A 16,799-nucleotide genomic window follows, 5' to 3' on the forward strand; every position below is an offset into this window, starting at 1 on the left:
ATTGCACTGGCTGGAAAACTTGCCTGTGCTCAGTTTTCTGATTCAGCAGATCTGGGCTAGGGCCCGGGAATTCTCACTTCTAAGAAGTTCCAAGGGGGTGCTGATACTGCTAGTTCCAAGACTGCACTTGGAAAACCACCACTCGTTCACAAAATAATACAGAGATGCTTCCTAAGAAAAGATCGTCTAGCCCAGGATGAGCCCAAGCTGAATTGCATGTCCTTACAGCTTCACTGCTTTAATCTTCAGAGTGTGGGGGTTGGGGGTGGAGGGAGAGCGATTATGCTTGTGATTTTTCTCCTTCATTCTCTAAAAAGAAAACTCCCAGCCCACGCACTTAATTATCTGCGATGAGGTCATTCGCACCTAGGTCATGTATTTTGGCAACAAGTAGTCTTGCTGGAGGTTTTAAGGGGGTGGTAGCGGGGCAGTGTGTGGCTTTCCAGGTCGCTGAGCTACCTTAAATTCCCTCCTCTTTCGGGTCTGGGCTCTTCCCTTGGCTGGCTGTTTTCTTTTCTTCCCGCTCCCCGGTGTCTAGGAGTCCCGGTTCCCAGGTCCCTAGGTGGGGGCGGAGCCAGCGCGGCCCCGCCCCGTCTGTCCGCAGCGCCCCCTCCCAGCCCGCCTGCCCGCCAGCCTCCCGCCGCCCGCGCCGGCTCCTCCGCAGTGCTTTCAGCTGCGAGCCTGGGCGGCGGCACTCGACTTTCGGGGAAGCGGGGCGGCTCTGGGAAGCTTTCACTCCTCTGCTCCAACCTTGCCCACACCTCGGAGCCATAGCAGCCATGAGGGAACAGCTCAAAGGGTAAGTGCACGAGCTCCCCCCGCCCCCCAAATCTCTGCAGTCTGTGCACTTGTGGCGCGAGCAGCGGGGGTGGTGTGTGTGGTGGTGTTGGGGAGGGGGGCGGCCCAAACTTGTGCAGGCTTAGCTCCTGCACCCCGGGGCGCCGGGCAGCGGGGCGTAAAGGAGCCTCCTCCAGGGGTCCCCGTGCCCCCGCTGCAGGTGCGCCCCTGCTTGCCCAGCGCCTGGATCAGAAGGGCTCCCCTGCTCCAGGCTTTGGGACAGGCTCAGAGAAGCCGGTCTGGTTGCTCACCCCAAGGGGACAGAGTGTCCCTGCACGCGGGGAGGTCTGCGGGCGCTCTTCGCTGCTCTGGGGCTGCCGGAGTGGATGTGAAGACACTGGCTTCTCCTGAATCCTGGCTCGACCCCGCGGACAGAAGGGCCAGGCGCCGCGCTCCCTGCCATTGCACCGCCAGTGCCAAAAGGTCAACTTTCTGCCTGATTTCTTCCGAGGATTCCAGCTGACGTTTCCCTCCCAGCGTGTTCTCCCGGGTTCGTCCCGTGTCCCCAAAGTTGTAGACTTCGCAAGCGAAAGGAAAAAAATAATTAAAGCCCCGCAGCCGGGATCTGACATAGAGGCGAGACAGAGACTCCTCCATGAACTCTGTGTTTGGGTTTGAAGCTCTTTCTGGGGTGTCTTTCTCTGCCTGTTTCCCCTAGTGTCTTCAAAGTTAGTCATTCCCGATCTGATCTTGACAATGAAAAGGGCAGGGCACTTTGTTTATCTGTTCAATTCTAAATAAAGTTCGAAGCCTATGCCGGCTGGATTTTAGTTGCTTGGAGGAGACATATTATGAATTGTAGGATGTTTTTACACTCTTTAAGAAATCCAACCAATTTAGGGAGACCAAAGTTTTTAATGGAGATCCACATTCTTTCTTGGTCAAGTGCTTCTTGGTTTCTGCCTCTTTATGGTTGTGACCTCTTCTTACCTTCACCCTTTCTCTTTTGCCCATTTCCCCCCTTTTTTCTGCTAAATCCCCTCTTTGGAGGACTTAGTTGGTCTTAGAGAATCAGGAGAAATAAACGCAACACGCGGTAGGAAAGGTTTTGACCCTTGATCACCGTGGAATTGGTTTCAGTCATCCTTGTTTGATCTTGGATTGGCCACGACCCTGAAGTGAAATTGCTTTGGCCAAAGTTGAGGGTGGGTGGAAGTTAAGCCCTGAAAAGCAAATAGAACGGAGAACAAGTAACAGCTGCAACAGTCACTCAAGCAAACATCTTTGCCCCTAGCTGGAGCCTAAGAGAATACAATGTTAAAGATCAGGGAAAAAGAACTGGAGACTAGAATGATATTTCTGCTGTTTATTTTGGCCCCATGCCCCAGCCCCCTCCTCACAGTAGCAGAAACTTTTAAATATATTTTCCCATTCCCACCCTCTCAGTATTCCCAGTGATAGCAGCCAAGTTCAACATTCAGCATGCAAATGCCAAGGTTCCTCAAAAAAAAAAAAAGTCTGATCCCCAGATTAAAGGGAAATTATTTCATGTGTGTGAATCAGTGGGCTTCAGATAATATATGAAGCCAAGGTCCAATCCTTTGCAAATCATGAGGAATGCTACCTTTTTATACCCCTGCAGAGCCATTAGGTTCTTCCCTGGGAAGTAGTGGAATGATTTTTTTTTTTCCAAAGCGACTGTTTGGAATATTTTCAGCACCAAATAACAGTGGTGTCAGAAGATATCTTATTTTTTAGGCAACTGCCATTTCCCCCAGGCAAGAGCAGTAGAGATTTGTTACTTTTTTTTTTTATAAGTGCTTAATGTTTGTTTTTAAAAAACTAATAAAGCAATTCCAATAAGTCTGATTATTCCAGCACTGACAGCAGGAACAGCTCTGAGGCAGTTATAATAACCTTGCACACTACTCGAAACCAAAGAAGGTGAGAGAAAATTTAAATTGTTTGGTAGGAAATTAGGTCAGCGCTGTGCTCAGCAGAGTAATGCTTTAATTTCTTCTTATTGACAACTAGGTGTTTGTCGACGTCTTTTGTCACATTCAGTGATTTTTGTATTTTAATTTGCATCATGGTTCCTATCAGGACTTCAAAGGAAAATGAGAGATTACTGTAGCTTCTATACATTAAAAAGGGAGGGGGGAGAGGGGGAGAATTTGAAGTCTGTTCCAAGAGGCAGTTCCAGTGGATGGCAAGCTCTGGAGCCATCAGGGCCAAAATCAAGAACATTTTTAAAGATATTTGAAAGATTGGCTTCAGGATTATTTATGAAGCTGGTCTCTGTGTACATAAGTACATTGGGGTTTTGATCTGTGTTATACCTCCTTGTTCCCAGGAAGTCTGAGGCCCCATTAAAGTGCGAACAGGTTTCTGAGTCTCCTGGCCAGGCATGGTGTATGGGGTGTGCACTTCCGATGTGAAAAAGTGAAATGTGAAAAAAGAGCCAGTTTCCAAAAACAGTGCCACCCACCCCTCCTCCGGCAAGGCTTTCACACAGCAGATTTCTCCAGACTGTCTGTATAATCTAGGCAAACCTGGGCTGCTTCTCACAGAGGAAATGAGAATTTTCTACCATATCTGAAGACAGGCACCAAGGAAGAAATACAGCTGTAAACACACACACACACACACACACACACACACACACACACACACACCTAACCCACATTTGTTCTGTGAGGTTGTGTATATGTATATGTATACGTACATATATATGTATCTGTGTTTATATGTATGTGTGTATCATTTTTCTCAGTCCATACTGTAGGTTTTCCTTTTTTTTGGGGGGGGGATATTAACATACCAAGGGCTTCGGATCCATCATCACAGACTAAAAAATACCCACACACAGTGAAGTGAATACAGACTCATCTTGCACTAACCCACAAACTCAGAAGTCATTCCAACAGTGTCGCCTATCAATTCCGAGTATTGAATGGCTCAAAGATTATTTTGCCAGTTTTGAAGATTAGTCACGACCTTTATTCCTCTCCCCATGTGCGCACCCTTCTTTCACCCAGTGCCGCCTTGCGATTGAAGTGAAACTAAGACTGTAAAGGTGAAGTAGAAAATCCGTTTTTCTAGCTACTTTGCAGTGCTTAAAAAAAGAAAAAAGACAAGGTTTGTGTTGGAAAGGGGGAAAGCATATTGGCTTTGCGATTGGTCTGAGCTCCTTGATTCAAGTTATCCAGGCCCCCGGCAATACTGATCATAGGAGAAATATCTGTCTAGAAGGAAGGGACTCGTTTCTAGAAGCAGAAAGGGGATAGAGATGGGACCTTTAGAATTTCTTCTGTTTACCAATGAAAGTAATTCCAGTTTCTATAAGGACTGCTAGATTAAAAAAAAAAAAAAAACCCTTTTCATGAATTTTAACAGCCAAATAGACCCCCCCAAAGCTAAAGCTGTAGGTAAGTCAACAGTGATGAGGATTTTTTTTTGGGGGGGGCAGACAGGGGATGGTAGGAGGGTTTGTAAAACTCATTCACTGTAGGTTCTCCTGTCAGCTTTATTCAAGTTTCCCTTTCCTTATGGAACTGCCTGCGGTGCAAGTTTACTGTGTGTCCCTGGTCCCCTGATTGGATGTCCATCACAGATGGTGGCTTTTCTGAATGGTTTTCTCTCTCTACCTGGCCAGGTTAATGGCTCACAGAGCTTTTTTTGCCCCCTGCTTGTCTTTATGTAGCTGCTACAGTCCTCCCACATGGCCTGGACATGGAGCCTTCTTAGTGCACAGTGTGTGTGTGCCAAGGGCTAGTACACACAGGCACAAGTGGCAGACACCTCCCCTGCTCTCCCCTCCCCTTCCCTCCCCTCCCCCCTTCCTGAAGCTTACATAGGGATAGCCTTGGGAGGGTGGCTGAAGCCCAAATGCCCAGTGATCTCAATAGAAGTGCTGGGCACTTGGGGCCAGGATGGAGACACAGTCACTTTCCGAGCAAAAAAGCACCGGAGAACAAGCACCACTTCTTCCATGAAGCTGCAAACTGCAGCCTCCTTGTGCCATGCATATTAAGTACCAGGCCTGCCCACCCCTTCTCCAGATCAGAAGCCAGCTTGCTTATAGGGTTTCCTAACTCCATCCCCCATCCCCTGGGGCCTTGTCCTTTTGCTTCTTTAACACTGGGGTGTCCCTCTGGTATGCTCCTTGGAATGTTCTGGAAGCCCTGTTGCATGCCTCTGATGTGAATAGTCTCTGCAGAGAAGTAAAACAGGAGAGCATATTTGGAAGGGATTGCCACAACTTCTTGCAAGTGATCATCTTCTCTCAATTTTATTTTTAAAGTCACCCTCACTGTTCAGTCACTGAATGTTAGCTATCAGTGGTGCAGGGCTTTGAAGCTGTATTTTATTTGGCCGAACCATAAGTGCTTCTCCATCTTCTATCTTTCCTATCTGCAGAGATGCTGTACAAGGTAAGTGTAGTTTTCACTGGCTACACATGGGGGGGCTTAGCCTGGACTGATCGACTGCAGGTGAACCCACATCTCTATTGCAGTCACCTGATCAAAGGCTCTATTTTAGTGGACACTGTTTTGAGGAACATGTACTAACAAAACTGGCCATGCACTGGGCAGCAAAAGCTGTGGGTCACTTTCTTAGATCAGCCAGCCCTTCACCTCTCCCAGGTGAGCAGGTCTGCCCCAAATCTCCCAGCCTTTGGGGCACCTAGCCAGCAGCCAGCTATGCTGAGGTCACTTGGCATTGTCATCTCTGGGAACTTCTCCTGAATGTAACTTTCTGGTCTCCTTGAAGTGACCAAATTTAAGGGAATTCTTTCCTCTCTGCCCCCAAGATGGAACACACTCTGCATATGTGCTCTGAAATATGGTTCAGGATGGCATTTGACTACCAGTGCCCGACTCACAATCCCAAAAGGCAGAAATCCAATGTTATAATGATTTATGTAGATGGGCCAAAGTAAGGAAAAGTATATGTAGTTATCTCTCCCAGGTTTATCCGTGTAATTGAACAAGGAACAAAGGTGTTTTGTTCATTCCTTTTTGGTGGCAGAAGCTGATATCTGGCAGTCAATCTTAGTTAAACTTCAAGAAATGGAAGAGAACCGGATGCTTATTCAGGCCCAAGTAAATATAGGAAAATAGTGTAGAGAGCACTGAGCTCAAAAGACACTGTGCACATAATGACAGGAGCAAAGATAGAATCAATTAGTTGGCAATGGCTATACCTTAAGCTGAATTGAAATACAGGTATCTGGGATTTGCGATCTGGATATGTGGAAGAATAATGGGGGCAGTGAAAGCAAATGAAAAGTGAGGTGATTTATAATGAGATAACGTGCAGTATCTCTTTGACAGAGTTGAATCACACTGGTCAGTGTCCTTTCTGAATGTTCTCCAGTGGGCAGGTGAAGAAATCTTGATCTTTGGTTATTAACGGCATAGCAGACCTATGTTCTTATCATTGAAGCACAAACTGCTAGTGGCTGCAAAAAAGAAAGACAACATGTTCCAGTTACCAGTCACAGTGCTATTCCCTTGAGAAGCCAACTCCAGGGCCTCTTTACTTGTTACATAAATGTTCTTCACTGTAGGGTGGAAGGCCTTAGAAGAAAGATGTCCAGTGATTTAACAGTCAACTCCTCTTATTTTCCCCTTCCTTGGCTACCTGTTGTCAATTCTAACGTCTCTCTTTGTATTTTATGTTTTAGCCACGAGACCCAAACAACTTGCTGGGACCATCCCAAAATGACAGAGCTCTACCAGTCTTTAGGTAAGGACATGGTGTGTTTCCTCCAATTGAAATGGCAGGGGACTTTTAGGATAAAATAGTTGGTAGTGTGTGAGTCATTTGTTGCCTAAATTTATCACTAAAAGGTGAAAACGATGCCTTTCTATCTAAAACTAATGATCACCCCCCCCCCCTTGGAGATCCCTTAAAAAGATTTAGAATTTCACTGATTCCTGAAAAGTCAGTAGAACCTAAAAGGTCCTAAAGGTCTTTGAAGCTTTTTTTGCTGTCTAAATGAGTGGGGAAAAATACTGTTTATGACAGACTGTGTTTCCTCCAGCACGAACGAAAACTATTTCAAGTCAGTTTTTTTTTTTTTTAATTTTTCTTGCCAAACCAAAATATTGTGCAAGGGAACTTTCTGTTGTCTTTCCAGTGCTCATCATTCCTAAGCCTGTCAGGTAATTAGTGTGAACTTGGAAATTATTTCTCTGCTGTGGCTTGTTTTGTGTTTGTATAAAAGCCTTGAACCATTTTGTTTCCCCTTCTTACCTTGGACATTTTTGAACAGATGCATAGCCTCCAAATAAGGGGAAAACACCCATCTTTTTCTCAATGGTGTACTTTTATCTTTAATGAGTGAGAGAGAGAGACATACAAGAGCACTGCTCTGGCATTTGTGATGCCTGGGATGGAACATACACGTTTACAGAAAATTGGGAGCAGCTGATCTTCAGAAGCTGTGTTTTTTTCTGCCCTGACAGTGTTTCTGGTTTATACTACTGCCCTATCTAGATCATAGTGGAGGCGGGGGGTGGGGGTGGGGGGAGGCACTGGAGTGCTTAGATTTTGGCAAATGAGAGAATGAATGAAGAACTCATCTGAAGTGGGCATTAGCTTCTCTGGGGGAGTTAGGCCTTCCAACCCAGTACTTTCACGACTTAACAGTTTTTTTTTTTTTTCAAGGTAAAGTAGAACTCTGTAAATAGATCATTTGAATTTGTGGGCTTTCTGATCTAACTCCTGATTTATACAGATTCAGCCCGCCCTCCACCCCCCACTAAAATTTTCCATTCTAATCACCATGACCTCGCATTATAATAATTGGTTTACTTTTTTATGTGCAAGTAATCACCACAGAATTAGCAGTCACCTATATTTTCTAAAATTTGAAAAAAAATTTTAGTCCCACTCACAAATGAAATAGAGAAAAGATAAATCACCTATGACCCTCCTCTTGGAGTTACCTAATGTTTAATAATCTAGAAAAGAGCTTCAGGTTTTTTTCTATAGCACGTTTTTACAACAGTTGTTCTGTTTTCTCATCAGCTTTTTTTACCTCGGCATAATGAGCCGTGACCATATTTCCACTCCGCTGCTTATATCCTCTGCTGGCTTACTCTTAATTACTCTGTAATGAGAAATCACAAACAGGGCTGATGAAAAGCTAATTATAAACTATCAATGGATAGGTATCTGCACCTTCAATAGGAATTAAATACTCTTTTGCTGTCATCAGATTTCTAAGGTTTTCTCAGTGGTTTCAATACAGGGGTAAATTCAGAGCTGGCAATCTGACCTGACCGTGACCTTGGGTAAATCGCCTGACTTTGGGAAATCATGGAATTTTACAGTGGCAGGGACCTTTTGAGCTCACTTCTAGCAAACTTTTTCTTTGATGAAGTCAACTTAATTGAGATAGCATTTTAAAATCTTGGTTCTTATTTTTGTATTTATTTGATAGGCTAGAGAAATAGAGAGGGAAAAGGAAATAGGGGAGGAGAGGGAAAAAAGACACTCACAGCACTGCTTCATCACTCATAAAGCTTCCTCCCTGCAGGTGGGGACCACACACGGGCTTGCACCCAAGTCCTTGTGCATGGTAACGTGTACACTCAACCAGGTACACCACTGCCCAGCCCCTAAATATAATTAATATATAGTAAGTGGCAATTATTATGTATCTGTGGTTAACTTAAACCCCCTTTGGAATTGTTTCTTGATCTCCTAATACATTTTGGAATTGAGCTATGTGTTTAGACTTATATTTTAGCTATCAGACTAATATTTACTGTAGTTTTGTTAGAATCAATAGTTTGGGCTAGCTTTCTTCCAAATGGTGAGTCAACAAATAACACCTTCCATTCACTGTGAAGCCAATGAATGTTTTGCACACAGAACATGGCAGGTTCCATGATGGGTGCTATCAGCAGCCATTTTTCTCAGGGCTGTGCAGTCAGGTGCAGAGAAACAACAGCTAAACGAGGCTCCACAGGGATTTACCCTGAGTTTTCTATTATTGTTTCCACTTATTTCTACTTACTTCATTGATTTTATTATCTTGGTAAAACACATGCACGTAAGTTACTGGGCACCAGCTACCGCTATGTAGAATTGGGAATTTTGCTTGTGGAGAGGTGATTTCTTGTATGATAATTCTAGAACAAATGACTGCATATCTAGAAATGGTGTGATGAGTTCCTAGAAAGCAGGCCCTCTTGCTTCCCACCGGTGCCAGGTACACATGGGCTGATAGAATTCACTTATTGTTAGGACCTCACAGTTCTGAGGTGAGTAAGCCCAGCCACGGACCTTCGCATCCCCAAATTAGATGTTGTAAAGTAAAATAATAGGCCTGACATACGAGAAAGGAGCCTTTGCTTTCCCTTCCTTTTTTTTTTTTTTTTTTTTTTTGCATGTTGGTCTCAGTTTTTCCTCAAGGGATAGTCCTTCAGGTCCAAGTTGCTGTTCTGAGTTACATGAAGTGGTGTGAGGCCTTCAGCGGCTCTCGGTTCAGAAAAGGGATGGCAGAAGCGAAGCGAGAGGGGTGGTCTGGAGTGCCCTTTGCTTCGGCCCTTGCTCACAGACCTCTTCTAGCAGAGCCTGAACCTCCTGTCTGTGGTGTCAGGTTAAAAATAGCAGGATTTTGCTCCTCCCCACTGCACCCACCCCCTGTACCTCTTAGCTCTGCTGTGGAAGCTGCAGTGTTCCCTGTGCATTCCTGAATATGCCTTCTTCTAAGGGGGCTTCCATTCTTTAATCTGCTAGAGCAGCGCACATTTGATACCTGCCCAGCTCTCCTCCCTTCACCCCCCCCCCCCCAGAATTCAGGTGTCCCCTTCCCTCACTCCTGAGGTACAAACAGCATGGCGTTTAAAACCTGAAGCAGTTTGGAAGCACTGTGACAGTAATTCTGAGCATTCACTGATGGAAGGTTATGATTTTTCCATGAAGTGTTAACATTGGAGAGCTCTACTTAATAGAACTCCCCCCCCCCCCCAGTTTTTACACTGAGTTAGTATCCTTTACAGCTGGGTATTTAGCAAAAGATTTTATCAGTATCCCCAACCACATTCCTTAATGTCCATATAGCTCTAATTCAACTTATTTTTTCTTTCTTGAATAGAGATAGAGATTGAGATGAAAGGGGGAGATAGAAAGGGTGAGGGAAAAAGAGCCACTTGGAGCACTGTTTCAAGACTTATGAAGCTTGCTCCCTGAAGGTGGGGACTGGGGACTTGAAGCCGGGTTCTCGTGCATAGTAATGTGTGTGGTGCTCTACCATGTATGCCACCACCCAACTCCTTTAAGTCATTAGTCAGTGAGAACTATGAAAGAAAAGCAGCAATAGGGGACGTAGTACAAAGCACAAGGATCCTGGTTCAAGCCCCTGGTTCCCCACCTGCAGGGGGGATGATCCCTTCACAAGCAGTGAAGTAGGTCTGCAGGTGTCTGTCTTTCTCTCTCCCTCTCTATCTCCCTCCTCTCTCAATTTCTTTCTGTCAGAACAAAATGGCTGCCAGGAGCAGTGGATCCATAGTGCTGGCACTGAGCCACAGCAATAACCCAGGATGCAAAGAAAAAGAAGTAACAATAGTAACACCCACATGTCATACTTACCTATATATCTGTAGAAGTTCTTTATTCCCTTAGGTTTTATCAGCTAAATTTAGACACAAGGAACTCATCTCATGCATTTCTCATTGTGTCCATTTACAAAATAAGCGTGGTAGAGAAGACATAACTTGCATTTTTTTAAAATGTAAGCCAGAGCCTCATTCATGTGTGATTTTACATTTCACTGTTCCTGAGCTACTTTTTCTTTTTTTTTAATTTTTATTTTATTTATTTATTCCCTTTTGTTGCCCTTATTGTTTTATTGTTGTTGTTGTTGGATAGGACAGAGAGAAATGGAGAGAGGAGGGGAAGACAGAGAGGAGGAGAGAAAGATAGACACCTGCAGACCTGCTTCACTGCCTGTGAAGCGACTCCCCTGCAGGTGGGGAGCCGGGGTTCGAACCGGGATCTTTATGCCGGTCCTTGTGCTTTGCGCTACCTGCGCTTAACCCGCTGCGCTACAGCCCGACTCCCCTGAGCTACTTTTTCATTGAGACACACACACACACACACACACCCCTACCTTCCCCTGGTATCATAGTACTCTCTCGTGTAGTTCTTAGCCTCAAGTGTGGACCACACACATGAAAAGTATGTGGCCTACAGGGCAGTTGGGCAGTTATCTCTCTGGTCCCAGCTCACTGTTTTAATTTTTTTTATTTATTCCCCTTTGTTGCCCTTGTTGTTTTATTGTCGTAGTCATTATTGTTGTTGTTGTTGTTGGATAGGACAGAGAGAAATGGAGAGAGGAGGGGAAGACAGAGAGGAGGAGAGAAAGACAGACACCTGCAGACCTGCTTCACCGCCTGTGAAGCGACTCCCCTGCAGGTGGGGAGCCAGGGTTCGAACCGGGATCCTTATGCCGATCCTTGTGCTTTGTGCCACCTGTGCTTAACCCGCTGCGCTACAGCCCGACTCCCTTAATTTTTTTTTTTAATAAGAAAATTCATTTCAGATTACTCTCAGCAAACCTGCAAACAGTTTCTGAGAGTGAGCATTCATCAAATGGTAAAAAAATATTTGTGCATTCTCCTTATTTTTAGGCTGTTTGCTTGTTCAAAAAATTTTAAATTGCAAGAAAGAAATCATTGAGCTACATAAACAGGGTTAATAGAGAAAGAACTTAAATGGTCATGACAATGACCTGACAGTCATTAGGAATTTGAGCATTGGAAGGCCTCCAGAATTTTTTTTACACAACATTAACAGTTTGGCCAAAGTATTATCTTGTTTTCACAAGGAAGAAATCTATAGGAACAACTTAAGAGTGTCCCCCCAGCCTTTTCTCTGTCTTCATTGTGGTAGGAGTAGTGGGATGGAGGAAATAAAGATTCCCATGAACCTTGATGTGGGCCTCATGACTCTTATCTTCAAAAAGAGGGTATTGGACAAAGGCGTGGAGGAATTTTGTTTTTCTCTTGCTTCAGACTGGGAGTGGGGCAGGTTGTTTCCATAACTTGCTGAGATGGCTGTTGTTCAGGAGGTACCTTCTGGGTGATTCTACTGGCCCAAATGGATTTTTACAAGCCACACCCTACCTCTTTCTTTAAATGTACATCCTAGGAAGTCAGCAAGAAGTAGGCCCTGCTACCCTTTCACATCTTAGGGATGAAAAGAGGGAGTTTTCGGGTAGAGGGACTCTGGAATTAGTGCCCACAAGGTCCACAGGGTGGCCATCTGTGGCCCAGAAGGCCTACTGTTTATCTCTTAGTAGTGACAATAATCTCACTTCATGAGGTAATTTCAGGTTTCTGTGAGAATTCTTTTTTTTTCTCTTTCTTTTCTTCTTTTCCAAATGTAATGGAAAGATTGTTGTTCCAATAGGTTATCTTGGTGATTTAAAACCTAAAACTATGTAAGGCTCCAGAAGGCATTTATAAAATCACCAGTTGTCCGGTAGTAGTGCGCTCTGGAATTTAGTTTGAAAAACTAATACAGTATTGACTTATGGAGGTGCAGCTACATGATCAAGAGCTTGTCATTTTCTCACGATTTATGTCGGGATTAGGTTTAGCACTGAAATTCTAAGTAAATATTAGTATTTGCTGCTTGAAAATATTTTTAAAAATTGTTTCTTAGTCTGCCTGACTGGGATTATACTGATAACAAGCACATCGATTGTGTGTGTGTGTGTGTGTGTGTGTGTGTGTGTGTGTGTGTGTGTGTGTGTGTGTGTGTCCCCCGGGTTCCTTTCTGAACTTGAGCTTGAGGTCCTGGCTTGTCTTGGCAATGCCAGTGATGTGCCGCTGAATCACAGTTTGCAAAGGAAATATATAGGCAAAACTCAGATGACGCAAAGAGAATTGTCACATTTCAGGAGGTTAGTTGACTTCTTTTATTTCAAGCTACTCACAGAACTCTACATGTGTGACCTGAAAGCCCTACTGCCACTGAAGTCTCTTTAACCACCGCTCCCCCTCCCTGGCGTCCTGCTTTGCCTCTCTGACTAGTAGAAAGATCTAGTTACTCTCACCTGGTGCCCAAGCTTTGAATCTCCGTTGCCCAGCATGCTCACACAAATGGTGCAAGAGCTCTTAAGTTTCAAGAATGGGGAATACTGTCTTAGGAATCATGAGGAGACCTAGTCTTCCTTTCCCTTGTGACTCAGGGCAGTGTACCAGCATATAACCCTTAGCCTCATGTTTGCTGTCCCGGAAGAACTTGAGATGGCTTTGAGGCCCATGTGACTCTAGCAGTTTTAGTTAAAAGGACTAGTTCAGTTTCCCATTGAGTCAGGAAGCTTCTTCAAGATACATGAATATCAGGACTGTTCAGTCATTGTGGTTAGCAAGGAGAGGTAGGAAGACTGCCACAGTATTGTGTCTTCACGGGGGCAGGGGTAGCACAGCAGTGTTGCACAGGACATGCATACTCAAAAGGGCCGGGCCCCAGATTTCGCCACTGGCACCACCAACAGCTGAAGTTGAATGGTACTCTTGATGAAAGAAAGAAAAAAAACATGGAGGAAACAAGGAAGGAAAGGGAAGAAAAGAGAGAAAGCAGACAGGCAGACAGACAGGCAGATGGTGGCACACCTGGTAGAGCACACACATTACAGTACACAAAGACCCAGGTTCAGGCACCTGCAGGGAGGAAGAAGCTTCACAAGTTGTGAAACAGTGCTGCAAATGTCTCTGTCTCTCTCTCCCTCCATCCATATCCCCCTTCCTTCTTAATCTCTCTCTCTGTATCCAAAGTAAAAAGTAAAACGCAAATATATAATACATGTTATATAATATTGAATAATATAGATACACACCAAAAGTAAATAAAAGAGGAAGGAAAAGGAAAGGAAGAAAAGAAATTGGCACCGCTCTCCCATGTGCTCAGAAGGAAGGATTATAAGCTAGCTGGTTCTTCTGTCTTCCGTAGGCTTTCTCCATCCCATTAAGTCTTGCCCCCTGAGGATGCTTCCCATTAGGAACCTTGGGATACAGAATGACTGTGACTGCCTTTTGCATTAGCACTTCCCCTAATGTTTTCCTCAGCATATTTTGTAAGCTCCACTATTCTCCACCAAGTTAGTCAATATCTAGTGCTTTCTTTGTTTCTTCTTTCTAGTTCCCACCTCTTGATTTCCTGCTACTGTAATGCACTGGGAAGATGATCTAGATTCGGAGCTCAGCTTGGGTGTGACATTGCTCTAGTTCTTTGGTTTGTGAGCTCCCATCTCCAATTGTCTGTTCAGTTTTAACTTTAACTCCTAGCTCAGGCAAAGCTTGGTCTTATGAATGCTATGCCCAACACCCCCCACCCCCATTTTCTCTTTGTAACTCCCAGCCCAGAAGATTTGATCAACAGGACAACCACATTATGCAGTAACCTTAGACTTGCATTCATACTTTGATTTCACTCACTTTATAATGTAGAACAAGTCTTCAGACACCATATTTAGTCATTACACAGCTACCAACTAGGGATGTAGCTGCAACTTATGGATTGAATTTTTCTGCCCACTTCAGTACCTGGCATCTCTTGAATAAACGTCCGGGTTTTTATTTGGAAAATATTGCTACCATATCAGTGGAGGGATCAGCTGTTTCTTAATTTTCTTTGACTTACTCATTCTGACATGCAAGTAAAAGATAAGGAACCAAGTTTAGAGTACACATTCATGGCTTCTGCTTCACCACTGTTCTCAAAAAGGCTTGTCATTACCCCTGGCATGATTTAGAAAACTGCTTTGTCAGCACAATTAAGGGGTGAATCTCAAACGACATTCTTTATTCTGTAGCTGACGAAGTTAGCAGAAAAAGATTTACTTAGATTTGCAAAATAGAAGTCCTAAGACATTAAAGCTATTATCAATGCTTTCCCTTGTCTTCTAGACTGCTTATTAGAGAGGGGGGGGAAGGGAAGGGAAGGGAAGGGAAGGGAAAGAATTTTCCCCATTTGTAAGATAGAAATGTAGTTTTACATCAACAGTGTATTTAATGGGACATTCTTTGTTTTTGTTTTTTGTTTTTTTTTTTAACTTACAACTGCTCATTGAAGAGACTAATGAAATAAATATTTCAGAATTACATCTTAAGTTTTTTTTTTTTTTCAAAAGGAGGTTGTCTTAGACTTTGGCTGGTTTACAGTTTGAAAAAGCTACACAATTGTAGTTTACTTGCTCTAAATGAAAGGAGATTAAAGTTACACCTGCAGCTGTGAGAAAGTAGAGTGCTGGGTGCAGGCCTTTTTATGTAGCTGGGTCTGCAGATGATGGTTTTTTTGCACGAGGTAAAGGCATTCCCAAACATGTCTGCTCTTATCCAGGTACCACCAGTATTTCTATTCTAAATGCACAAGTCTGATTACCTCTATCTTGTCTCCCAGGAGCTGCAATTTTGTTGGGGAAAAAAAAGAGATTCTGAGCAGTCGAAACACTCACATAAAATAGGTAGTGAGCTTTTAAAGTCTGTACCCTCTGTGGTAGTAATAAAATGACAGGGAGAGATTCCAAAAGACTCTCTTCTGGCAGAGGGTGAATCATTAGCGTATTTATGGGTTGGTGCTATTCTGTGAGAATACTGCAGAGTCTGCCTCTCCACAGCCTTGATTTCTTGTGTAACCCCAGGGAAGTCCCTTTCCCCCCCCAAAAAAAAAAATCAATCAAACCTTATGTAACTACAACAAATGTTCTATAGATGTGAGAGTGCATGCACGCACATTGATTTATATATTTACATATATTTTTTATCAAGTGTGAGTCATGGAACTTGTGTTTTGCTCTCTAAAGAGGTGGTCCATTTTAGAGCAGTGCCCCTCAAACTGGTGAAGAGCAGTGTTGCCTTTCGTAACACATATGGTACCTCACATAGGACACATCCTGGACTTCTGGGAGGTTCCATTGACACTGACTAGCAGGCCTTCACATCACATGTGACTAGCTTACCACAGAAGTTCAGCAGCCCTAGTCCAGGTATTTGGATGAAATAAGCTGTTTGACCAGGCACTTTCTTACCAGTCAACCTTCTTTAAAAGTTGCTTAACTCACTGAGTTTTATTATTTTATTTTTTGTACTTGTGGACCAGACTTTGAGTAGCACTGCTCTCGAACACTGACTTCTTTGAAAGTCTGAATGGAAACTTTAAATCAAGTCACCTGGGTAGAGGTGGGGAGAGCTTAGTTGACACCAAATAAGAACAACTGTAAAAAATGTTATTTATGGAATTGTGTCAGTTGGCAAATGAATCAAGCTCAGGCAAGGGGCGTGGGAGGTCTGTCTTCTCTCCCATTCCACAGCCAACCTTCACAGTGATTTCAGAGGTCAAGATAATAGAGTTGTTTCCTTACAGGAAAGGGTCAGGTATTCAATACTAGGTCCCTGACTGGCTAGTTAAAAGCCTTCCCCACCCCTCTTGTTTAAGTATAATACATGGCATGTAGTGACTTTCAAATATGAGTTTGCTTTTTTGCACAATATAAAATGTGGTTTCTGTCCACTTTGCAGTATGTGATAATCAATGGGCAACTGTCCCTTATGCTGTGACTTTCCCATCCTAATTTTGTGAGGTTTGATTAGGAGGCTGTAGATTAGTTCTCTGACTTTGAAGCTGAGGAGATGTGGATTTAAATTCTGGCTTTGATGCCAGTTCTCTTTGACCAGAGACAAAGGCACTGTTTCGAACCCCGATTTCCTTAAGTAGTCCTGAGAGTTCTTTTCCTTGCCGAGTGTTGTGGGGACTGGAGATAGTATAGATCACATGATGCAATCTCCTACAGAGTAGCCGCTCAAGGAGTTGTAATAGTGGTTAAGTACAGTGTTGCTGCTGTACTAGCTGAGTGATCATTAACTTTTGAATAAAATCCCCTCTTACTCAAAAATTCATCGACTTTCTGAGTTCAGATACCAAGTCTTCAGATAGCAAGGGGAATCTAAGTCTGTATCTTCAAGTTGACGCTTAAGGAGTTGCTTGACTTTTCTAAA

The 16,799-nt window shown here is 43.7% G+C and overlaps 1 protein-coding gene across 10 annotated transcripts in view; it reads left to right on the top strand.

Annotated features, from left to right (window-relative positions):
* DMD (dystrophin) overlaps positions 1–16,799 on the top strand; it is a 2,449,111-nt gene that overhangs the window by 2,292,567 nt on the left and 139,745 nt on the right. For 8 of the 10 annotated variants that reach the window (XM_060182733.1, XM_060182732.1, XM_060182735.1 and 5 more), the window contains one exon: positions 6,467–6,528. In XM_060182733.1, the coding sequence (XP_060038716.1) occupies positions 6,467–6,528 (62 nt within the window). Of the gene's footprint in view, positions 1–618; positions 800–6,466; positions 6,529–16,799 lie in introns of those variants that run through there. The other 2 variants (XM_016186295.2, XM_007518819.3) reach the window with 1 other exon arrangement.

Source organism: Erinaceus europaeus, chromosome X (assembly GCF_950295315.1).
Source record: "Erinaceus europaeus chromosome X, mEriEur2.1, whole genome shotgun sequence".
Lineage (NCBI taxonomy): Eukaryota > Metazoa > Chordata > Mammalia > Eulipotyphla > Erinaceidae > Erinaceus > Erinaceus europaeus.